At 38.8% G+C, this 27,033-nt stretch overlaps 1 protein-coding gene across 2 annotated transcripts in view; it reads right to left on the bottom strand.

The window, feature by feature from the left end:
* Window positions 1-27,033, bottom strand: part of THSD7B (thrombospondin type 1 domain containing 7B) — an 818,519-nt gene that overhangs the window by 681,803 nt on the left and 109,683 nt on the right. For both annotated transcript variants that reach the window (XM_087858825.1, XM_045782780.2), the window contains exon 2: window positions 18,310-18,482. In XM_087858825.1, coding sequence (XP_087714951.1) covers window positions 18,310-18,448 — 139 coding nt within the window. In that variant the 5' untranslated portion in view covers window positions 18,449-18,482. The remainder of the gene's footprint in view (window positions 1-18,309; window positions 18,483-27,033) is intronic.

Genomic DNA, 27,033 nt, shown 5'->3' with positions numbered 1-27,033 from the left:
GTCTACTTGCTCCGCATTGAGAATACTAAGTGGCAGCCCTCCTACTTGAAAACAAGAACTGTGTCTTGCTCCATTTTGTTACTCTCACAGCACAGCACCTAGCATGTAGGAGAGCCCAAAAACTATTTGCTGCATGAATAGAATCTTAACATTCAAGCAAAAAGGCAGGAAAAAGAACCTAAGTCATGTCAGATCAAAACTCCTCTGTCAAAACAATCATAAAATCCAAGGAATGAGAACACTTTCCTGATTTACAGAAGCATGGAGTAAAAGTTCTTATGATAGTTTTCTAAGTGTCATGAATTTATATAAACCTTTCACCTCACCCGTTAAGATAGAGACTTGGAAGATCAGACACTTCCCAAAAAAAGATGCATGCGTTTTGTTTATTCAGGAACACACACACACTCCTTTCCACGCTCAGAAACAAAACTCATTAAGTTCAAGCTCCATGCTGAAATCACAGCTGTGAATCCTTATCTTTCTTCCTTCAAATTATGAGCCCACCATCTTTGATGGATATTCATATTTTTCTCCTAAAAAGTAAGTTTTGAATCCCTTTTAAATTGTCATAAGTAATTTATTTTAAATGTTATGGAATGCATGAAAATAAAAGACAATGGTATATAAATGATATATTTATAATAAAAAGTGTTCTTTGGAAATATGAGGTACCAAATAAATGTAAGCTGATAACATATTAGATAAACAGATGCTTTTGTTTTTTTATATAAAATGTAATAAAAGCCTTCTCTGTATGATCACACTGCTATAACACTGAAAATGTTTTCTGCACTAAAATACAGAAGGCTCTGTTGTGCAGTGTGTGTGTAGTGTGTTCTAAATTAAGCCATGGTTCAGAAGTAACCTCAGTTCTATTGATCAATAACAACACACAACTCAAAGGCATTCCTAGGGTAAAGGGGCCAAAGAACCTTTTTAACTGTCACAAATAGCTTATTACAAAGACACAGAAAGGCAGCAAGAACAGACACACTCACACACATGTGCATGAGGTTATGAGCAAGACCTAACATTTTATGGACCAAGTGGCTAAGTCACATTGGTTTAGAGGTCCTATTCTCAACATCAGTAGGACACCAAGTAAGGGTACAACTCTCAGCTGCAAAGATGTCAGATCTTCATTCATGGCATTCCGATTGGATTATCTTTGAACATATGCCCTTTCAAGTGAAATTAATCAATCTCTTTATCACTCTCACTGCATCTGGAGCCATAATCATTACCCAACTGCTGAGAAAGAAATGAAACCACTAATCGCACAGGGAGTGGAGCTTAGTGTTCAGACCAGGAAAGTTTTTATTAAGTTCTAATTTGAAAAGTGATTTTTCATGACTAGCCATACAAGACATACTTATATCCAGGAGGCTGGACTTGCCAAAGCTGCCAGCTAAGTATCCACCATGTTGCCAACGTGTTAACAACTGTAAAACTTAATGCTTTCCTTAAATTATTCAGTGATTGGGGCGCCTGGGTGGCTTAGTCGGTTAAGTGTCTGACTCCTGATCTCAGGATTGTGAGATCAAGCCCCCCATCAGGCTCCATGCTCAGGAGGGAGTCTGCTCCAGATTCTCTCCCTTCCTCCATCCCATCCCCCTGCTCTCGCTCTCTCTCTCTCTCTCTCTCTCTCGCTCTAAAAGGAAATATAAATGTTTTAAAAAATAATAAAAAACAAATAAATCATTCAGTGATTGAATCTTGGGATGAATTTACAATACTCAACATGTAATATTCCAGATAGGAATATCAGAATCCATCTGGTTCTCTGAATTTAACATAAATGCTGCTAAGTATCAAACACATTAAGGTCTAGTTATTCATAAACCTGGAATTTCCCCACCGCAATTCTAGGAACCCCACTTACAACAGTAACATAAACCCACCCAAATGCAATCAACAAGATTCTCACCTCGTTGTTACTTTTTAAACTTTTTGAACACCTCCCACTCTCAGAACACTAAACAGAGCTGTGCTTCACTGGAAACTATAGGCATGTTTTTGTACAAAACTGATTTATATTAACTGAAATAGATTGTCCAATTGACTTACCTTATAAAATTGGATGTGTGTTCCCAGAAGAAAAGTTACAGTGTCAAAATAGAATTTTAAAATTCCATTTAAGAATTCAATAAACATCTTTGCATCCATATAGTTGAATGATAAATTGTAGTTACTTGAAGCATATAATAATACACAATGTAGATATACATTAAAACAAAAGCAAGACATTTAGCTCCCAAGAGGCTAGAATTAGAGAACACCAGACACAGACTGCAGGATTGATCTTTAAACAGTTTTAAGAAACAGAAAAATAATACCTCTTTCCCTCTCAAACTAGGCATTCTCAATAACATAAGCTAAATACAATGGCCAAGTTCCGCTATGTCTTAATGATCTATTCATTTCACGAAGGGTATTTTTCTTAACATGGTTCATTGGTGTTTTAAAGGATATTTGCCCTTATTGATGGGTTTGCCAGAACAAAGGCTCTTGCCATGATACAGTGCTAGGAGTGGCCTTCTGGACCAGAGAGGTAGCAGTAATCATTAAAAGGCTCAGTTTCCTATTACACCCTAAGTGAGTTTTAATACTTCTGTTAGGCAAGAAGCTTCTTTTAGGCAAGAAGTACGACAAGTAAATTTTACTCCTATATTCAATATCCAGAAAGTCCAGAAAATTCTACGCAGACCCCTAGGATCATCCATTTTAAATCAGGGAATACTTTAATCATTGAATAATAGGCTTAATAACCAGTCATGGCAAGATGGAAGATCTATATAAAGAATCAACCATATTTCTTGTACTAGCAGTAAACCATCTTAAAATGAAATTAAGAGAACTACACCATTCAAAATACATAAAATACTTATGAATAAATGTAAAGGAAGTAAAAGGCTTGTAACCTGAAGATTACAAAATATTACTAGGGGAAATAAAGCAAATGGAGAAACACTCCATGTTCATGGATTGGAAAATTCAATATTATTAAAATGGCAATTCTTTCTAAATTGATCTGTAGATTAGGCATAATCCCTATCAAAATTCCAGCAGGATTTCATGCAAGAAGTTCACCAACTGATCCTAAAGTGGAAATGCAAGAGACTCAGAATAGCAAAAGCAATTTTTAAAAGAACAAAATTTGGGGTGCCTGGGTGGTGCAGTTGTTAAGCATCCGACTCTTGATTTCAGCTCAGGGCATGATCTCAGGGTTGTGAGATGGAGACCCATGTCAGGCTCTGCACTGGGTGTGGAGCCTGCTTCAGGTTCTCTCTCCCTTTCTCCCTCTGCCCCTCCCTCACTATACTCACTTGCTCGCTCTCTAAATAAACAAATACACGGGATAAAGTTGGAGGATTCTCACTTCCTAATTTCTGAACTTCTTATAAAGTTATTAAGATAAAAAAATACAAAAATAATAAAGTCATAAGCTACAGTTATCAAGGACAGCGTAATACTGACATAAGGACAGATGTACAGGGGTCAATGGAACACAGCTCAAAGTCCAGAAATAAACCCTTTTATTTATGGTCAATTGATGTTCACAAAAATGTTAGGCAATTCAATGAGCAAAGTATAGCCTGTCAACAAATGGTGCCGGTACAACTGGAGAGCCACGTGCAATAAGATGAAGTTAGATCTTGACCCTCCCCCACCATATCGAACAGTAATTTAGAATGTATCATAGACCTAAACATAAGAGCTAAAACTATAAAAAGTTTATAAGAAAATATAGGAGAAAATCTTTGAGAACTTGAATAAGGCAAAGATTTCTTAGCTTATGGGGCGAACAGTACAATCTGTAAATGAAAAATACCAATAAACTGGACTTCAAAATTCAAAACTTTTGCACTTCAAAGACACCATTAAAAACCAAAAAGCCAAACCATAGACTGAAAGTATTTTCAAATCACATGTCTAATAAAGGAGTTGTATCCAAAACATAAAAGAACTTTTGAAACTCACTAACAAGAATATAACCCAATTTTGAAATGTAAAAAGGATTTGAAGAGACATTTCATCAAAGAAAATATAAAAATGGCTAATAAATACATATAAAGACAATATCATTAATCGCTAATGAAATTCAAATCAAAACCATGAGATTCTGTTTCACACCAACTATAATGAATTTAATCAAAAATACAGACAATAATAAATGTTAGCTAGAATATGGAAAAAACATTGCTGGTGGGAATGTAAAATGTATGGCCACTTTGGAAAATGGTGTGCCATTTCTTACAGAGTTAAGAATCTATTTGCCATACAACCCAAAAATTCCATTCCCAAGAAAAATTAAAATATGTCCACACCAAGACTGGCACACATTCACAGCAGCACTATACACAGTAGCAGAAAAGTGGAAACAACCCAAATGTCCATCAACTTGTGAACGAATAAAAGAAGTTATAGTAATACAATAAAATATTATACTATTCAGCAATACAAATGAATGAAATATTAATGCATGCTATAATATGAAGCTCAAAAACATTATGCTATATGAAAGAAGCCAGTCACAAGAGACCACATCCTGTATGATTCCATTTATATGAAATATCTAGAAAAAGGAAATCTATAGAGACCAAAAGTAGATCAGCAGTTGGGAGTGGGAATAGGGTTTAAAAGTAAATAGATTGTGGAGATGGTTGCATAACTTGGTAAATACAGTAAAAATAATTGAAATAGACATTTTAAGTGTGTAAATTTTTGCACATAAATTATACTTTAATAAAGTTGTTAAAAATAATCTTTCATGCTAATAATTACTAGTATTGTAACAGCATAGAACACTATAAAGAGAAGCCTCCACTCGGCATAAAACATTTACCTGGGTCATCAACCACCAGAATGATAGGCAATTAACATGAAATCTAGGGAAATAGAGAAGGTGGACATTTTGGGGGTTCATGAGTTTCTCTATTGAGAAAGGCAACACCATAAGCAGTTCTAAGTTAAAAGTTTCAGAAGAAGAAAACCAAAGACCTTTGCATAATGAAAACTCAAGTAGTGAAAAGTCACTGGGCTAGCCATGGTCCCATCACTTAATACCTATACTATTCAAACTGAGTTTCCTCCTTAACCTGCCGACAACATCTCAGGCTGTTGTGAGGACAGTGTAAGACTCATAAAAGAAAAGGCATTATCGTATAATTATATTTTCCCCTATTGCCAAATATCAAGGTGTTCTTACACTCTTGCTTTCTTTCTCATTTTGAGTCGGAAGACAGAAGAAGACTATCAGATAAACCCATCTAAGTTCAAACCTAGGTTTGGTCAAAAAAGGCCACACATTCTTAGCCCTTAAGAAAGCTTTGAGACTGCATTCTTCCTGGTAATTGTGTTGGATAGCATCCCACAGCTCTTGCCGTGGAAACAATCAAATAGAATTTTATGAATAGAAATGTCAAGGGACAATATTTATTGGAGGTCTAATATTTGAAACAGCTAAGGTGCATGGGGAATGCCACTAAAAGTAAACAATAAAATGACAATTTAAAAAGACTTCTTTTAGAAAATTAATGTTGAAGTGGAGAAAAAGAATATCCAATCACCTCTTGAGAGAAATGATATTCATTATACCCAAATGCCTATCTGTCCAAATTAAATCATGTTCTACCTGTCAGAAGGTGGGAGGGACAGGGCATAATCTCTCACCGTAGCATCCATTGAATAGTGATAAAAGCATAGCACTGAATACTTAACATGACTTTGATCGAGCAATATTTACTTTGCTTTTTTTTTTCAGTTGATTCCTTTTTATTATTTAATTTGGTTTTTTAAGATATCTCATGATTCAGGTGGCAAGAATGAACTCTTTATGAAGCGAACATAATTTTCAGAATAAGTGCGATTATGCTGGTTAAGAAGACAAATGAGACCAACTGGAGCTGTCCCTTCCTGGAGGAATGGACAGATCTTGGGGGGCCGAGGCCCTGGGGAGACCCCTTTGGCTGTCATCAACAGCCCACACCTCATCGACAAGTCATTTATTGGTCCAGTTCACAGGATGTCCTCAGGTCTCTGGCTTTGCGTCTTTACTTCAAGTATAGAAAATGTACTTTGAGATGTACTATAGAATACAAACTATATTTTACAAACATTTTCTCATTCCCCATTTACTGATGAGAAAGCAAAGGCATAAAGTTGAGGTCACACACAGCTTGGCTTAGCTGTGGGGTCCATGTTCCAGACCACTCCATCATGCCTAATACGTAGTGTCGGCATCTTTATCATGCCCAGGTTCTTTACAAATACAGCTAAGTAATTAAGCCTCAAAATGGTTTTCTAAAAAAGATTTAAAATGCAGCCACTCCTTTTCAACACAGTGCATGTACTTAGCAACAAAAATCTTTCAACAGCTGCATTCAATTAAAAAATTATTAACCCTGAGGAAAAATCCACACACACAAAAAAATATATCCATATGCTATTCTTATCATTTCTTATGTTTCATTTGTAGTAACGTGTATTCGTGAATGAAATCCACCACTGGGTGATAAAACTACTTATTTCCACATTAGCTTATTATTTTCTTCTTTTGGGGGCAAAATGATCAATGCAAGGGGATAATAATATCGCAGACTCCCTACATGAACCACAGTTTGGTTACTATAGTAACTCCAAAAAAGCAAAGGAACAAAAGAATGAGATGCTTAATTCATATTCATACTTTTGCTATGAAAATAAGCTTTAAAAGTACATAGCATTAAAGAGAGTAGTAAATATGAATGGTGTTAAATATATACTTTTTAAAGATTTTATTTTATTTATTTGAGAGAGAGAGAGCACAAGAGCTGGGGGAGGGGTGCAGAGGGAGAAGCAGACTCCCGGCTGAGCAGCCCTATGCGTGGGGTCCATCCCACGATCCCGGGATCGTGACCTGAGCTGAAGGCAAACACATACCTTACTGAGCCACCCAGGTGCCCCAAATGTATACCTTTTGAGTTATTTTCTCTGAGTCTCAGATATTATCTAATGTCTGCAGCACAGATGTCATCTGTGGCTATAAAGTCTGGAGAACTTTGTGGATGTATCAAAGCAAGTGTATGAACTGAGCAAATCTATAATCAACCTACAAGAAGGCAGGCTTTTTTTTTTTTTCTTATTTGTTTCCAATCAAGATTGACTGTGGTTTATGATACCTAAGGTGATGAGCATGAAGATGTTTATAAAATCAGCTTTTAAGGTTGCTTTTATGAATTCACAATACTGCCTTGTAGCGTTTAATTCACGTTTCAATCCCACTTTGATGGATCTTATTTTCATTTTTGACTTTTGTATTTCTTTCCGTGGAAGGCTCTATTTTCTTAGTTAAGAATAATTCAAATGCATGTTAAGTACCAAAAGTCTACTATGGAAGACAAAGTTGAAGGGAGATATTTCCAGGTGGCCATAAAGGAATTTTCCATTGATAATCTGACCTCCAGAGAGAAACTGTTCCCAGATTAATCACCACCAGTCCAATAGCTCAGGACAACCCAAAACATACAGAGCCAATAAACATTCAAATTAAATGTTTAAAAATTTTAACCCGGGCATAGTTTGGTTGGCCAGTGAACTTTATCAGAGACAGGTTTTGTAACACACGCTCAAAGAGAGTAACTGAGTCAATCACTATAAAAAATTAACATTTCGACATCCCTTCCATTCCAGAATAAATAGCCTTTAGTAAAATTGGCAGAAAATAAGTGAGAAGACTTCCCATTAGCTCAGGGAACATGACATATGTGTATATTTTTACTCCTCCTAATACCCCACTGAAATGACAGTAAAGGCATTAAAAGATACAACTCAATAAGGGTCAGAAACATAGAGTAAGAGGAGCAGAAGAGATAGCAATAAATCCTGGAGCACGGAGAGCGGATGGAGGAGCAGGAGGTGACCTGACAACATAAAGGAAGCTGAAGATTAGGTGCTTACAGAAGCATATGGGAACAGCAAGAGGAAAAGCCAATGTCTACTTGCAGAATGTTGGGAAGACTTGGGACCTCGCGGCACCGGAAAGGGGTAAGGCTTGTGGCTTGATATGGGGAATAATTAAAAGTCTATAAATAGAATTAACTAGCCCCACAGATGCCTCTCTCTGTTCCTTCCTCAATCTCTGCAGGAAAACAGCAAAATTCTTCTTCTCAAGAGATCGTTTCTGAGAACAGCATACACCGTGGAAGACAACGATGAGGTATGCTATTCAAAAGAGAGGAATTAAGTGAAACGTGGAGGGCTCAATGTTGAGCCACATCTGCCAAGACTTCTGCCGTGAGCATTTCAGTAGTGCAGCGTAGGCAGGCAAGGAAAAGTTCATTTCAGGAGACGAAGCGACGATGGCTAATTTTATGTGTCAACTTGATGACCACAGGATACCCGGATATTTAGTTAAACATTATTTATTGTTGTATCTGTGAGGGTGCTTCTGAGGAGATAGGCATTTGAATCAGTAAGCTGAGTAAAGCAGACTTCCCTCCCCACTTTGGACAGGCATACTTGGATCCATTGAGGGCCTGAACAGAACAAAAAGACAGAGGAAGGAAAAATTCACTCTCTGACTGACTTCTTGAGCTGAGACATTGTTCTGCATTTGAACTGGGACTTGCACCGTTGGTTCCTCTGGTTCTCAGGCTTTTAGGCTCAAACTGAAACTACAGCACTGGTTTTCTGGGGCCTCCAGATGGCAGATCATGGCATTTCTTAGCCTCCATAATCACATGAGCCAATTCCTTATAATAAATAGATAATATATAATCTCTCTCCCTCCCCCCTTGCTGTTCCTGCACCCCCATATATATACACACACACACATATATATATATACATATATATAACATGTATATATGCTATGTGCTCTGTTTCTCTGGAGAACCCTGAGTAATCCAGACACTAAGTAGCCCCTGTAATGAAGACTGCTAATCACGGCAAAATCTAGTTTCCCTTCTTGCATGGCTGCCAACCCACAGGCTACATTTTCCATCTTCCCTTGTGGCTACAAGTGACAACAAGACTACATTCTCACCAGTGGAATAGGAACAGAAGTGATGGATCATGGCAAATTTAAAACATACCTGAAAATTATCTGACTCTCCTCCCATCCAAAGATGGAACCTAAGTTTCCTCCTTAGAGACTCTCTTGCAACCAACAGAACGTGGCAGAACTTACCGTGCGTGGCTCCTAGTCTAGGTTAGAAAAAGCCACACCACTCCCACCTGTGTCTCTTTGGAAGTTTGCTCTGAGAGTCCTCAGCTACCATGTGAGAAGTCTGGCTACTCTGAAGCCTCACTATGGAGGGACCATGCACACAGACCACACAGAGAGAGAAAAGAGATACCTAGAGGCCCAGCTATTCTAGCCCCAGCTGTTTGAGACTTTCCAAACTGGGTGTCACATATGTGAGTGAAGAAGCCTTCCACGTGACTCAGCCCCTGCCACTATCTGACTGCAACAGCCTAAGAGACCCCAAGTGAGAACACTGGACCATCACCCCCCAGAGGTGTGAGCCAACTTGATGACTGTTTTTGTGTGAAACCATTATTTTGGAGTGGGCTGTTTCACAGAAATAGAGAAATGAAACATGTATGGAACTGCTGTGTTACTTGTTGAAGTTAACTTTCTTTTTTTCTTTTCTTTTATGATTATACTTTTTATTTCTAAGAAAACTGTTTAAAATATGGAATGATTTCAAATTAATAATAGAAGTCAATTAACTAGAACATGGAAATGACTGTGATGTAGCCTAGATGCACAGAGTAGGATAATATCCTTCCACAAGACGGTAAAAACACTCACAGGGCTGAAGGACTACATGTTGCAGAACCACTGATCAACCTGGACCACTAACATTATGAGACCTTCCCATGAGAGCGACAGGAGGCGCTAGTGTTTTTAAATCACTGTACTCGGGGGTATCTTTGTTATAGCGGCTTAGCTTTTACCTTAAATAATACCCATATAAAGAACCACGGTAAAGCCCTTTAGGACAGAGGGATACAGACTATTGAGGAACCCATCCTCCAGTAAAAAAGCCCGCTCATCACTCAAAGAAGCTTGATGATGAAGCCCGAGCTGAGTCAGAGATGCAGAAGGCCCCACCCGCTTTTAGTGCTGCACTCTTGGGAATCGCTAAGGATATAGACAATAATCAATTGACACTGAAAGCAAGCTCCCCACATCAGAGCCCACAATCAAACAAACACATGAATAAAAGAGAAGAAATTTAGAGGAAGCACAAATGGTACAGAGAATGGAAGGGAAAATACTAAATTATTATTAAGATCCTCTAAATGAAAAGACACTATTATCTATGAAACAAGGTGCACTAAAAAATATAATCAAAGAAGAGGTCTTAGAAATTTAAAAATGTGATGTTGAAATAAAAAGTATTCAAAGGAAAGGCTGAAAGATTAAGTAGAATCAGTATTTCAGAAATTAAAAGCACAAAAAAAAGCAAAAGAAAAAACGGGAAATATCTAAAAACTGAAGATCAGCTAGAGAGTTGAAATATCTGTCTGAGAAGTTTCAGGAGGGAGGAAATCACATACAAAATAAATTTCAGCACTGTAGAGCCTGGGCATGTTAATTAAAATATCCTCCTAATGTTCAGCACAATAAAGAGAAAAGACTTAACCCCAAAGTATATAATCATGAAATTTCAGAACTTCCTGCATAAAAAGAAGGTTTCAGAAAGAGGAAAACAAGCAAGTAATGTACAAAGAGATGAGATCAGAATAACATCAAACTTCTTAGAAACAACACCGGAAGCTAAAATACAGGGAGGCAAAACATTCAGAATTCTGAAGTGTGCTATGTATACTTCATACATCCCCACATCAGAGACCATGATCAAACAAACACATGAATAAAAGAGAAGAAGAAATTTAGAGGAAGCATAACTGGTATGGTACACTGCTTTTTAACCTTGACCTCTATACCCATATCAGTCAAGTGTATGACAACTACAGAAACCCTTTCAGACATGAAAAATTACTTCCAATATACCTTATGTTAGCAGTTTTACCAGATAAGTTTGGCAGTTCTAGAAAACAAAGCAATAAAAGCGAAGAAGAGAAACAGAACAGGGACCATGAGGTTCCAGATGAAAAAATGAAGGAACATTCCAAAGAAAACAACAGTGGAAAGATCTCCCAAAGAAAAAATATGGTAGAGTGCTTGCAACCATGCTTAAGTGCTTCAAAATATTAGGGGCACCTGGATGGCTCAGTCGATTGGATGGCTGCCTTCTGCCCAGGTTGTGATCACAGTGTTCTGGGATCAAGCCCCACATCAGGCTCCCTGCTTAGTGGGGAGTCTGCTTCTCCCTCTGCCTCCGCTGCTCTCCCTGCTTGTGCTCTTTCCCTCTCTCTTTCAAATAAAAAAATAAAATCTTTTAAAAAAAATTAACAACAGGCATGTGAGCCATCAAATGCAGCACTGGGGGAAAGACAGCAATAGGCTCAAAGATGGCAAAACCAAAGAAGAGAATGAGGGAATTTTTTACTTCTGTGTCAAACAAAAAGCTGAAAAGAAGAGAAACATAGTACAGCATAGTACACTGCTTGGCTCAGCAGAGAACAACATCTAGGTAAAAATAACCATATAAACACTGCTCTCTGATTTAAAGATTTTGATCTTACCAGTTGGAAGTGGGGTAATAAGGAGGGAAAGTGGCAGGGAGATTTTCAACTAACGTAACAGAAAATCAATAGGAAATATCTAATATGTATATATCGAGAACTCTCAGTAATCAGCAGATGGCTTAGAAATATGGAGGGGAACATCAGACTAAACAGCCAGAAGAGTTGGAAGTGGCTGCCTCTGTGAAAATGAACCGGGAAGAAACATGCAACTGTAATGCGCCATCATAAGAATCACAGTAAGAGTAAATTTCTAACTATGCATCTCTTCCTCCTTATAAAAACATGTCTTCAAGATCTTTTTCCAGAATGATCAGAAAGGGTCCTGGAACCATGCAACAAGGAAATATGGATCATTTATTTTTATATTTACTGATTCATAAGTCTGGCTTTGGCTTTTATTAATTTTATATTCTCCCCTCAATATTTATTTCAAGTTCTAGGATAATAGGAATCAGACCTTCTACTTCTTCAGTCTCATCACTTTCCAACCCTCTTAAATACACACATAGACACACACAAACCCACAGAAGAAAGTTCCCCTCATTCTGCAAGTACTTAATGTGCTGGGAATATTTCATGCAGCAGTTATCTATGTTCTAGGTACCTGGAACATATCCATGAATAAAATCGGCAAAATCCCTGTCCTCAGGGAGTGTGCATTTTAGTATTACTTAGAGAAAAAAAAGCAGAATTACTTGTTTTATATTATTTAAATAATATAGACTTTTCCTGACTTATTGGGAGCATTATAAAATTAGTACCTGTGGTCTCTAAGGAAAAATAATTAGAATTTTTAGCAGTGAATCCCATGCCGTATAGGTCTATGCATTTTGATACCACAGAAATCACACCACTGAGACTATATTATGCACATGTCTCTAAGACAAATTAATATCCATAGAAGTAATTAAAATGATTTTAATTTAATCAAAGTCTCAAAGGAAATATTTCATGGACATAGTCAAAAAATTAGCTCTCTCCTAAGAACATTTTATTTTCCTAGGATTCCTAAACTTTAAATATATATAATTTTTTCTTAAAGTGCTTCCAACACTGAAAACATTATTATTTAAGCTATAATTAAATATCATCCTATGTAAGATCCTTTTTCCTTATACAATGTCATTTTCACAATCCCCTTTTTTTCCCCCAAAACGATTAATTCCAACTTACCTACTTAGTCCTTAGAACATGAGTCATTATTCTCACCCTTTTTATTCCCTGGGAAGGAGCTACTGAAATTAAAGATTTCTTAGAATCTGTCATACAGAAAGTTTTGGACCTAAAAAGTTAGTGAAACTACTTATGACCATTTATTAATAAAATGTGTAACTGTCAAACCTATCTCTCCTTTTTTGTGTGTTTAAGGAATTAAAGTATGCAAAAATTGGATAACATAAAAACAAGGATAGTGTAAGCATTCAATGATTATCTAATAATGATAAAAACAATAGCTAACATGTATTGAGTAGGAATATTATACACAGGTATTTCAATATACTGTTTTACTTAACGGTCAAAACAGTCCCGTGAAGTATTTATTATCCTCATTTTTGGATGGATAAATAGGGCCGAGAGAAGTTAAAGAACTCTCTCCTTTTTAGATACTTAGGATTCAAATATGGGTCTGCCTCTGTACAAAGTTCTAGTTCTTTCTCATATACTCAAAGAATCTCTTAGGATGACTTAAGGCTATTAAAAGAACTCCTCACAAAGAGACAAATGTGGATTTTTTTTTTCCTTTCATACCTTATTATTCATAGCAAAACTTGTTTTCCAGTCTTTTTATAAACTCACTTGCAAAATGTAATTTGGAGTGATGAAAATGTTCTGGAGCTAGGGAGTGGTGACGTCTCCACCAACTGTGAACATACTAAATGTCACTGAATTGTATACTTCAAAATGGTTACAACAGTAAAGTTTATGTTATGCATATTTTACTACTCTTATTTTCAATGTCCTTTGGCCCCACGGAAGCACATTAGAAGTATGTCCTCTACATACACGGGATCAAACATTTCAAGGTCAACTCTTCAGTTCTAAGGCTACATATTTAAACTCTACCTCTTTTGCTAGTGACTTCCAAATTTACATCTCTCTTACAGCAAAGACCCTTCTCCTGAATTCAGACCCACACATCCAACTTCCTGGTCGGCATCTCCCACAAATTTCTAACAGGCTCAGGAATGTAACTTGTCCAGTCCCAAGTTGCTACTGGTCGCTCCGTGCCAGGTCCTTCACACTCAGCCTGTATTAAGTGTCAGCAGCTCCACTCATCACCCAGCTGCTCAGAGCAAAGTCTCAGTGTTACCCCTGAATCTCTTTGCTTCCCTGCCCCCTCACATCAGTAAGTCATGATCCTTTACCTTCCAACAGGATTTCTCAGTCTGGGCACTATTGACACTTGGGGGCCTGGTAATTGTTGTGGGGGCCGTCCTGTGCTTCTACACACGGTTGTCAGTAGCTCGCCCCAGTTGTGACAACCAGAAAAGTCCCCCGCTGGGCAAAATCACCCCTGGTTGAAAACTGGGGCCTTTAATATATCCGAAATTCAACCTCTCCTCACCACCTTCACTGCCATGACCTTCGGTCAAGCTATTACCATCATTCTTCATTATTTTTACAGATGCCTCCTAACTGGCCTCCCCGCTTCCACCATTCTTAACTGACTACCTGCAATGAGTCTACTAAAATTTTATTAAAAATAAAGATCATGTCACCACGTTCCCAAAACTCCCCAGTATCCTTCTGTCTCACCCAGAGCAAAAGCCAAATGGTAATGTTGACCTATGAGGATACACTTGATCTGGGCCCCATTCCATCTCTGACCTGATCTGTCACTGTCCCCGACATTCACTCTGTCCCAGCACGCTGGGCTCTTCTCTGGTTTCCAAACATGTCTCACATACTCCTGCCTCTGGGCCTTTTGCCTTTGCTCCTCCCTTCATCTGGAAAATTCTTCACCCCTTATCCCCATGGCTGGCTCCCTTCTTCCTTCAGGTCTTTATTCAAACTACCTCCTCGGTGAGGCATCCCACAGCCCACTTGCTGGAGATTTCGACCTCTCACCTCTGGTTGCATATCCCTCTTCCTTGCCTTCTCTTTCCTTCCAGACACTTACCACCATCTACCGCCCTGTTTATTCACCTTCTTGATCATGTTCATTACCCCCTCCCTTTGTCTGTTTTATTCTCAGTTTATCTCACATGCTTGTAACAGTGCCTGACACACAATAAGGATCTGACAGGTAATAGTGGAATGAATGAACCTCTTAGAACATCTTAGAACCAACTGAGAAATGTTTTGAGACCACTAGTTACTTTGGCTTCAGAAACCATGATCTGTTCATCTCTACAAAGCACGCAGACATGAATAGTTATACATCTACTTAAAGCAACAAGCAACATCACTCCTTAGCTGGTACTCTTGCTGACACAATCCTTCTTCCTTGGCATGGATGGCAGATTGCTTGACACTAAATATAGATCAGAAGATCTCATCACAAAGATGACAGGCATTCAATAGCCTTGCCAGATCAATGATCCCATAGCCTGAAGCTCACCGGACTTTCTCTCAGTACAGAAATCCTTAGCAACATAACGTGCCACTCACTTATTATTCATCAATCCATTGTTTGTCCAAAGCCAGGAGTCACTTAGAAATGCCTCCAATTTGGATGAGGTTGACTAACAGCTCATCTACGGACTCAAGGGAAAACAACAGACACTAACAAAAACCTTAAGTTGTTAATCCTACAATCTAAACCCAGAGAACGGTTTCTAGGTTTCTAAAATACACTTATCTGGGTCTCCTGGAAAAGCTGTTAAAATTTCAGAATACACTGGACCTGAGTTGTCAGATTTGATAACATACTCCAAAAATGTAACTGATGTCACCTGCAACACAGGCTCTTTAAAAAAAAAAAAAAATCCAAATGAAATATAATAGACTCATGTATAAGCACATGGACAGATTCTAAGATACTGAAATTGCCTTTGAACATAAAGACCCAGAATTGCTCTAGTGCACATGACTCCTCAAAATAATATATTGTTTACCTTTAAAATAGTGTTACATTCGTGTCACTATAATTTATGGTAGCAAAACACTAAAAACTGCTGAAGTGCCAAGCAATAGGAGAAGAAAAGATAAAGCCAGAAGGGACTGGTTAAATAAATTATTGAATATAAATACAAAAGAATACTATGTAACCATTAAAAGATGAAATTGACCCATGTGCACTAAGAGGCAATGTTCATCAAGACATCATTATGTGATCAAAGCAAGTGGCAAAAAAAGGGCGCATAGTAGGATTCTGATTGTATGAGGCAAAGCGTGTGTACATATGTACATATGTGCATGTATGAATTAGATATTTTCAGGACCACCTTCTCCACCATTCTCTACTCTGCTCCCTGCCCAGGAAGCTGGTCTATATAGATAAATCAATGGGGTCCCTTGCCTTGTGGCTTCTGGCTGGATTCAGCCAATGAGAGATGTGAGGGCAAGGGCTGTTCCTTCCCCTGGCCCCTTTCCTCCTTCCCACTGCAGGTTGGTTATAACCCTCTAAAGGTCACAACATCTGTTGGGCATCCTCTCCATAAAGTTTTCTCTCCATGTTCCAGAAACGACTTCCTTTCCTTGCCCCCGCAGATCCAGAAGTCAGGAAGATTGACACTAGCTCAAGAGCACGCCACAATTCCTTGTAGCTTTTCTTAAGCTCTGCTCACACTTACCCCCTTTCATAAATAGTCCTTTTATTAAACTGCTCCCAATGCCCTTCTTTGCATATACTCTTTCTTTTTTATCAGAACCTTAAATAATAATAATACCAATACTTTGTCTGTGTGTATCTTATGAGGTTTATATCTACACATATGCATGGAGATGTACTTACATGTGCAAAGAAAATCTCTAAAGAATACATAAGAGATTGGAGAATGGAATATATGGTCTGGACTTTGGCTTTTCATTTTGTATCTTTTAATTTTTTCTACTTTTAAAATACCTGGTCATATACAAGGAACAAATTTGTAATGTCCCATTTTTCCAAATGGGAAATATGTATTTATTACCTTTTTGATGGCACATGAAGGAGGGAAAGAAGTAATGAATACCAGGGAAAATGGGAGTGATGACAGAGATGCTTATTTGGAACAATGCAATCTGTCTAATGGGAAGGAATGTATCTCTGAAACTGAAGTTTGACAGTTATCCAAGAATTCATCCACTGCAGCATGGGTCTACCATCTTGTTCCAATGACCTGCTTTTAGAAAAGCGGACTTATTTTGAAAATTGGTTTCCAAATAAGCCCTTTTTCTCCACACATCTCATTTGTGGTTCAGCTTTGCTACTTTCCATCTTAATTGCACTTTTTTGGAGAACTTTAGACAAGAGTGAAGTCATATAAATGTGCTCATTTAGATTTGAGAAAATGTTTAGCCTTTCGTGATTAAAACAAAATAACCCCTTTCACGGAATTGCAAGATTGACTTTTATAACTATTTCCAAAGCTTACTAAAACTACTATGAGGTAAAAAATACAAATCACTAATGTGGTATTAGAGCCCACAATTAAATTAATTTATAAGGGCTTTAGTGCAATTAAATTTCCTCCAGACCGTATCTCTAATGGCACTGGGTTTTTTACTTAATATACTTTAAAGAATAATTTACTTTCATTTTGTAAAGTCATTTAAATATTACAAATATCACTTTTGTACATATTTCCACGGTGACACAATACATTTGCAGTCTATTTAATTTACAACTGATGAGAATAAAATGAAAACTCTTCAAGGACCATACATCTTCTACAACATCCCATTTTCCTATTCTAAGATATTAAGTGTATAAGTTATCTGTGTTTGCAAGAATGGACTCTTGAAAGATAATAAATATTTTAAATGATCTGATTATGAAACTTAAAGAAAATTAAAATCTAGAGCAAAGAAACACATCAGTGATACAAAGAGCCAAGATGTTTAGGGTTCATCATTTAAAATAATAAAGTATCAGTCTTTAAAATTAAATTTAACAGATCTTTTCCACACTCAAATTAAGGAAATACTTGGAGAAGAACATGAGTTATGTACAAGTCTCCAAATTTCAATTCAACTTATTCATATACTTATGTACAAGGTAGCTAAAGATCTCAAAACACATTAAGGAGACTTTATAGTCACAGCTAATGAGCAAAGTTGTTAGGACGATTTCTCATGCTCCCAAACCTAGATACGTAGGATCGATGCTAGAAAATATTCAATAATACATAGCTAACTAGTGTGTCAGCTAAAAGAAGGACACACACAGATCTGGTCCAAAGCGTTTTTAGCTGAAGCTATCAGCTACATTCAGATGTCATTTTTGCTACAAATGTGCTGCACAGTGGTGATATATTTGACAAAGGAGAAGCAGATGTAACTATGGACATCATAACTTTAATTGACAACAACACGAAAATTCAGAAGTATAACAAGCATCACAGATAGAGGTGACAATTATGCAGAAATAAAAATTAAATGTAAGCTTTACTATAAAGAAAAAGAGTCTATTTTTCCTCTCTGGATATTTCCTACTCCTCCAGAAATAAGAACAAGTATGGAAAGAATAGTCTTCTCATTAATGAAAACTGGACAAAAGAACAGCCAGGACATTCCTACCTGGTTTCCAGATGAACTGATTATCCTTTTTCGCTTCCAAGTGAGCTGCATGGGATAGCAAGAGAGAAAGTAATAGAAAGAGCTTCCTCATGCTCCTCCATAACCAGCAAGTGACAGCCGGATCACCCTTTGAAAACATTCTTCAGATTTTCAGCCTCTTGACTTGCCTATTCCTAAAAAACAACAACAGGAACAAAAAAAAAAAGGAAAAGAAAGAAAGAAAACCAGATAAGTTTCTACTGTACAGAAATAATAAAAACTCACATTGACTGCTAGAACCTTTATCACGATGACATTACAAATTTCCCATTACCATACAGAGAGTACATATACTATTAACATTTTAAGATCAAAGGTTAATTAGCCAAGCTTTCAATCCTTACCCATCAGCCCTAAGGACTCCACAGTCCCTCATTCCTCCCCCCCACACATCTACTTTTATTTTAAGAGCAGGGTTGTCAGATACCTGGTCTATTCCCTCCTCCAACTTAGCCAAACCTTGAGGAGCTCACGATTTGGGAAGAAACATGCACACACAGCAAAGTCCAAAACAGGGCAAAGAATGCTCTAACAGTAGTATCAAGAAAGCAAAATGGAGAAGACTGAGGGGGACGCAATTAGATCTTTCATGGTGAGAGAAAAAAAGAGGGAAATCTCACACAACGTAATAGCTGAGAGGAGCCTTAGGAAAACCATGGCTTGAAGGAGCCAGAAGGGACCTTTCAGGCTACAAGAAATCACTGCTGACATGCATTTTGTGTTTGGTGGCTGGTGAGTGGGCCAGTGGCTGCTTATGAAGGATGCGAAGGGGAGGGAGGAATGGAGAGCCTGGGGAGCACCTTACGAAGAGCCTTGAATGTCATGTGAGTGAGTTGGGCTTCATTGTGTAAATAATAGTGATCAGAATTCTAGGAGAGCAAATGACTGAAAAAACTGACATCAGTGTGCATCACGGATTCATGGTAGATGAGGCTAGTTAGGAAACTAGGCAAAGAGTCCAGGCAAGAACTGGAAAATGAAAGGATCTGTGGCGATTTGAAATGTGGTGCAGCAGCCAGATTCGGTTAACAATTGGATGGGATACAAGAAAGAGAGAAGACAAAAAAGACTGCATGACTGCCAACTTACATGACTGAACAGATGGGACCCCTTTACCAAAGGACAAAAGGGGAACTGGGGCAGGTTTGAAAAGGAAGACAGAGAGAGTTTCCTTGGTAGATCTTGGATACTAGTCTTTTATCTGTAGTGTCATTTGCAAATATTGGTACAGCCACTTTGGAAAACAGTATGGAGGTCCCTTAAAAAGTTAAAAATTGAGCTACCCTATGATCCAGCAATTGCACTACTGGGTATTTACCCCAAAGATACAGACGTAGTGAAGAGAAGGGCCATATGCACCCCAATGTTCATAGCAGCATTGTCCACAATAGCTAAACTGTGGAAGGAGCCGAGATGCCCTTCAACAGATGACTGGATTAAGAAGTTGTGGTCCATATATACAATGGAATATTACTCAGCCATCGGAAAGAACAATTACCCAACATTTGCAGCAACAGGGACAGGACTGGAGGAGATTATGCTAAATGAAATAAGTCAAGCAGAGAAAGACAACTATCATATGGTTTCACTCATTTACAGAACATAAGGAATAGGAAGATCGGTAGGAGAAAGAAGGGAAGAATGAAGGGGGGTAAACAGAAGGGGGAATGAACCATGAGAGACTGTGGACTCTGGGAAACAAACTGAGGGCTTCAGAGGGGATGGGAGTGAGGGATTGGGATAGGCCGCTGATGGGTATTAAGGAGGGCACGTATTGCATGGTGCACTGGTTGTTATACGCAAATAATGAATCATGGAACATTACATCAAAAACTAAGGATATACTGTATGGTGACTAACATAATAGAAAATTATTAATAAAAAAAAAGAGTTTCCTTTAGAGAATATTAAGACTGATGTGCCTACAGGATATCCAGGTAGTTTCCCAAATGATAATAAGAAAAGTCTACCTGGAGCTAAGAGGACATGTCACCATGCATGTATGGGGAAAATGGATTCAGAGACATAGGTGGAGGGGGACAAAAGGATTGAACAGTAAAAGGATATCAAGGGGAGAAGTTATTGTCCCTACATATTTACCCACAAGATTGCTAAAAGCAGGAAGCCAATCTGACCATGAGCTTCCTAGTGACCAAAGAAATAAGAAGCTACTAAAGCCCTCGTGTAGGTAGGAGAAAATTCTCCTTTTTTCATTATTGTTTTAGGAGGAGCCACTGTTCTGCTCTCAAGCACTGATGGACTTTACCTCATGAGTCCTCATAAACACAGATGATGTGCTGAGCAATGGGCCGAACGAACACAGCCCTTCATCAAATAAAAGAAATAGTGGCAAGCCATAGACAGCAGAGTGGCTCTCCTGTAACACTCAGAGGGCACAGTGGAAAAGTACAGATCAGTAAAAAAGATTCTACTAAGGAGTCAAGCAGTGAAGTTCAAGTGCACAGCTTTCTGACAGTCGGCCTGGATCCAGGGATGAAGACGGTACTTGGATAAGCAACCAAACCTTTTCTTCAAATTCTGCATTGCACACCAGTACTGAGAAGCGTCAAAGTGGAGTGATCCAGCTGAAATGAGATTGCGCTCTCTTGCCTGACTGCCCCCAAGACTGGCCTGGTAGACTATTTCACTGAACCTTTGCAGCATTACTGGACAGGATTCAAAAACCTCAGGCCTAGAGAACCGAACTGGCTACATTTCTTTGTAGCAAACATCCAAGAGTATAATTTGCTACAACTGTGTTTTTGCAACATGGATATTAATTTTAGTTTATTCTAAGAACAGAACTTTTGATAAAAATGATTTGCATCTTAGGGTAGTTGTTCCTAAGCTAGTATTATTACTATTAATAGAGTAAATGGCCAGCAGGACCAGCTCTCTACTAAGAAAATTTATTTCATGCCAAGAAATCACCAGGGTATAGGAGGGGACTTTGTCCATCCCCATCAGTGACAGACACGTATCCAGCATATCTACAAACATATTCAAATTATTAATATGTAAAGAAGATAAGGAGGACCAAAAGTGTATTTGCTACACTCTGAATAGATATAGGTGGGAAGCCAAAAAAGATTTAAAAGAATTAAGAGCTCCAGTGAGACTGCATGTGAGCTGGAATGATTAGTCAAAAATTCGCATTTAAATATCTGGAATTTTGCATCAATCTTTGGATTTTACTTTCAAAATAAAAACAACAACAAGGGGTGCCTGGGTGGCTCAGTTGGTTAAGCACCTGCCTTCGACTCAGGTCATGATCCCAGGGTCCTGGGTTCAAGCCCTGCATTGGGCTCCTTGCTCAGCGGGGAGTGTGCTTCTCCCTCTCCCGCTGCCTGCCACTCCCCCTGCTTTTGCGTGCTCTCTCTCTCTCTTTCTCTCTGTGTCAAACAAATAAATAAAGCCTTTAAAACAACAACAACAACAAAACCATCACAATTACCTGAGTAGTGGCTGCTGTGAGCCCTGATCCCTTTTTAGGCTTCCTTACTGTCCAGAACCCTGTGCTGACTCTGCAAAGGGATCCAATGTCTTGAAGTTTCCTTTTATGTTCACCTAAGCCAGTGGCAGATCCGTGAGCAGAGTGGCTTTGGAGCCTACTAGATGCCTACAGTCACCATATCTTCTGGCTATCACTGACTAAGAAGGATAGTACCAGTAGAAATCTTAGATTGATCTTAACAAAACAACAACAAAAAATCTGAAATACAGATCTTAGAAAACAAACAAAAGTATTTCAATTTAGGATGCCACAGCAATCTTACTCCTAGAAACACCCACACATTTTTAGTATCCGTAGTATCAGTAATTCTATACCTCACCACCTCCCTTTCCCCAAGAAGCTTAGGAACAGAGGATGGGGAACCAGAGTCAGTGAGGCTTCTACCACTTGCCACGCTGCATGCGTTACACATACAAGGAAAATGAGAATCTCTGCCGAGCTGATGGACAGCACAAGATGGAATTTGAACAGAGGTTCGTCTTACTCCACTCAACTGTGTTACCTGTCTTTCATCCAAGTGCCTGAAACTTTATTCAGTTATCCCTTCAAAGACACTGGGAGTCATCCTTGCATCTACTACTTGAAAAGCCACGTGGGGGGCGCCTGGGTGGCACAGCGGTTAAGCGCCTACCTTCGGCTCAGGGTGTGATCCCGGCGTTCCGGGATCGAGCCCCACATCAGGCTCCTCCGCTATGAGCCTGCTTCTTCCTCTCCCACTCCCCCTGCTTGTGTTCCCTCTCTCGCTGGCTGTCTCTATCTCTGTCAAATAAATAAATAAAATCTTTAAAAAAAAAAAAAAAGCCACGTGAAAATTCACAATAAAAAAAGAGGGGATACAAGAAACAGTGAGAGATTCCACTCCTCTATTTGTAGAGCAAAAATGGAAAAATGCCGCAACTACGATAAAAAAAACAATATATCATGCAGGAAGCATGTGCTACCCACGACGGCATGAATAATTTACACCACGACCAGCGTTTAGTTTCCAAATCAACTTATTTACTATATATCTTAGCATCCAAAATATATTTGTAAGGTTAGCTCTAAACTGATGAATACTAAGAAAAATAAAAAACACAGTTTCTCCTTTCAGCCTTAGTTTTCTAATCATTCAAAGGCCCTTCGAACTATGAAAGATGTGTCTTACACTTTATACGCATTTCCTTTCCCTTTAAATGTGTTCTTATCATTGAAGTCCTTGAATATTTAAAAGGCATAAAACTTAAAAAAAAAAAAAGGAAGAAAAGAAAAGAAAAGAAAAGCTGTTCCAATTTGCTCTCAGCCTGTGGGCACAGCAATGAGAGGGAGGAAAGCGAACTTGACCACTCATATCTCCATAGTGCCATCTCATGGCAACTTGCAGACAAGATGGCTCCATAGAGATGGCTGAGTAACTGGGGCTGGAGGGGAGGATGCCCGAGGTGGAGACCCACCCGACAGACCTGCTCAGCTGACTAACTGATGGCCACCCCCAACTAGACGCCCACTACAAGTGATTGTGAACTAAACAGTACTGGAGAAACCACCGAAGTATTTGCTTTTTCTCAGCTCTCTGCCTGATTTCTGATTGCAATACTGTGCATTCCATCCCATCCTTCCTAATCTGTCAATATATAAAATATTGACCTAAGTACCTAAGTTGTTCCTATCTTCCCTCATTTCAGAGATGAGGGAAGTGAGGCATGCAGAGTTAAGTGACAAGCCCAAGGTCACAGAGGTAGTAAGTCGTTGGAAGTGATCTCAGTGGCCTTCCTCCGCAACAAGAGAGAGGAACATGATAACCCCGGATGCACGCAAGCAATTTTTCATAACCCTGAAAATGGAGATTCTTTATAGCCCTACGTAGGGTCTCTCAGCAGCTTATGCAAGGCAATTAACGTATCATTTCACTCCATCCTTACATAACACTAGGAGCAATTATTCCTATTTTTCAGATATAAAAGAGGCTGATCATTAAGGATGTTAAATAATTATTCCAAGGTTACCTCAGCCAGAAAATGTCAAAGCTGGCTTACAAAATGGGCCTGACACCACAGCCCCGATCTGTTTATTGCATCACATGTGGTGACCCTGGCAGGTCACTTGGCCTCAGAGCCTCAGGGTCCTCTTCTACAAAATGAGGAGGAGCGATATCTCCTAACCTTTAGGGGGCAAGGATGGAACGGGTGGCAAGTACTTAGATGGGGGCCAGCAGGAGAATGAGCACTTGCTAAATAAAGGTTACCATTGTTACTACTGTCATTATTCTCTCAAAATTCAGAAAAACTCTTACCCTAGCAATATTTAAAGAACAGTTTCAATGCAACCCTGCCCACAGCAAAGGAATGAGAGATGATTTTTTTTTCAACCGCCCAATCTTGTGACTTTGCGCTGTATTTCCGAAGAGCTAAAAGCACTCTGTACCGAGAGCCCCATTAAAGATTCACACTGACCCTGTGAAGGAGAAAACAGGTATTATCATCTCTATTTTATGAGAAAGTAACCTCTGGCCTCGCGATGACATGATGTTTAGTAACTTCCTCAAGCCTTTTAACCACCAGCCTCTTCCTCCACGCACCTCACTCTGCAGAATCCTAAATTACGTCAGCATAAGCATGAGGTATCTGCAAGCATACCAAAGAATATATAACCACGTGGTCTTTGGTTTTCTATATTAATAACTGCAGTAGGTTTGCATCATGTAATGAGGCTTCCGAAAGTTGTGCACAAAGTCCACACAAATATTTTACATATCTCTGAACAAACTTTTGCCACAGGACACGATAGAAAGAAGACTTGAAACAGATTTGCCAAAACCTTCAAAACTACATCTTGGTAGCTGTGGTAGACACTATTTTATACATATATAAATATATATATATATACACACACACACACACACACACACACACACACACACACACATAAATATGTACACATACATATAGGTGTGTGTGTATATATATCACATTTCCAAATTGCCTTTCAGTAAGAGTGACCACATGACAGCTCTGACCAATGGTTTGGGTGTCAAATATAGTTTTATTCTCCAATAAAAATATAAAACCCCAAAGGAGAAAATGTCAAAGTGTGGTTCTTTGCCATCAGCTCCTCTTCCATTATCCCTTCTTGGAACACAGATATGGTGCCTGGAGGTCCCACAGCCATGGTAAGCCTATGACGATGAACACCGCCCACTGCAAGTGATGGAGTTGGGAATGCAGAAGAAGCCTGAGACTCAGATGCCATAATGGAGCTACAGACACTGTCCTGGACTGTCAGCATCTCAACTTTCCACTTTGTTAGGGAAATAAGTCCACTCTTTTGTGTATCTTCTGTTACATGAGCTGAAAGCAAGTTTAACTCCTACAGTACCCATGTCCCTACATGCAGTGAGTCTATTTATGGATAGTTTGAATGGGTATGCCCGTCTGTGACCTCTATAGACTGAAACACAGGTCTTTCATGATTTAAGCAACACATTGAAACTCTGTAAACCTGAACGTGGATGTCCCTGTTTCTAAATAGGTGAGGTTGGTTTCTTTCCCATACGGATGACTTCAGTAATACACACATCATTCAGAGAAAAGTCACTGCATCTGTTGTCATTTTTCATAAGAGTCATTACTAAAAAAAGAAAAAAAAAAGGTTGCTTCACACGTGATAAACTATAAATAAAGGAGAAGCGTCGCAAATACTCCGGTACACTGCCTCAGGTCCCAAGTGAGAATAAATCCACTGACACGTAGTCTCTTTTAAGAACATATTTATGCAGCTATCCCCCATGCTGCTGCCAAGCCCTCCCTGATTCTGGAGGTATTATGGACACATTTCATAATTTGAGAACTACCTTGTCATCTCCTCATGGAAAACCATCTATTACCTCATGGAATCACGTACCCGTTACCCCCTCATGTTCCTGGTTGTTGCGCAAATCTTCCACTTCCTCTTTCTTAACCACCTTTTTCACTTGGGGCAGGGACACTGAACATTTTTGCTTCTCACTGGCCACTTCTCAACCTCGTTGAGAAGCATTTCCTCTCATTATGACCTCTACATTGACATGGCTGTCAATCAGACTGTCCTCAGACTCCTTTTCTTTCCTCGCTTCCCAAGTCATCTTATTTAGTCCCCCAGCATTAAATGCCATACTTCACATCCCATTTCCCCATATCCTTCCCCATATCTCCAGTCCTGATTTGTTCCCTGAACGCACGCATCCAATTTACCGCTGCACATCTCCACAGGGATGTCTGATAGGCGACTCACGTATAGCACACATAACAAAGCTTGGGATTCCCTATGCATCCTGCGGCCCAGTTCTCCCCTTAGTGTCCCTGTCTCAATAATGGTATCACACTTCACCAGATAAGAAGCCCAGGAATCATCCTGAAATCCTCTCTTTCTCACATCTGAAAACCAATCCAAGGGCAAAACTAGTTGGTAAGACCTTCACAGATCTGTCCAGTATCAGGCCACCTCCCATCTCCTTCGCCACTACCTTCCTAGTGCCAGCTGCCATCATTTCTCACCTGGGCTACTGTACCAGTCTCCTAACTGGTTTTCCTGCTTTCACTCTTGATTGCCTTCTATGCATTCTCCATAGGAAATCCAGGATAATACTTAGGAAAGAAAAATACCCTGCCCTCCTTAAAATCCTCTCATGGCTTCCCATCACGGAATAAAATCTAAAGTTTCTACTGATTAGATGTTTGTTTCCTCCCCTTCTTACTAATCTCCATTCACTCTTCTGGCCCAGACATGCTGGCCTCTTTCTTGTTCCTCGAGGATGTACCTTCTCAAGGTCCTTCCAGTACTATTCTTTAGATATCCACATAACTTGCTTCCTTACTTCATTATTCTCAAAGGCCTTCCCAGACCACCATCTGTTCAGCACAGTTGCAATCAATCTATCCTCTTGACATTTGTTTGTTCTTTGTTCGTAACACTTAAAAAGGATCAATACTTGACAATCTAGTACATGTGGGTTTTATTTTTTTTTATTTTCAACTCCTCTGGTATCATCTGCATACTATATCTTGTTCACTGTTATATGCCCAATGCCTTGTATATTGCCTGGGAAACAGTAGATGTTCAATAAATATTCAATAGTAGCTGTTCAATAAATGAGTGAATGAATGAATGAACGAATGAATTATTGAGTCTACATTTGTAAATTTTTGTTAAGTTTT

The sequence above is a fragment of the Ursus americanus genome, chromosome 1 (genome assembly GCF_024610735.1).
Source record: "Ursus americanus isolate L20-20 chromosome 1, mUrsAme1.1.p, whole genome shotgun sequence".
NCBI lineage: Eukaryota > Metazoa > Chordata > Mammalia > Carnivora > Ursidae > Ursus > Ursus americanus.
The sequence above is the reverse complement of the archived record's forward strand: the minus strand, read 5'-3'. Positions and strand labels throughout refer to the sequence as shown.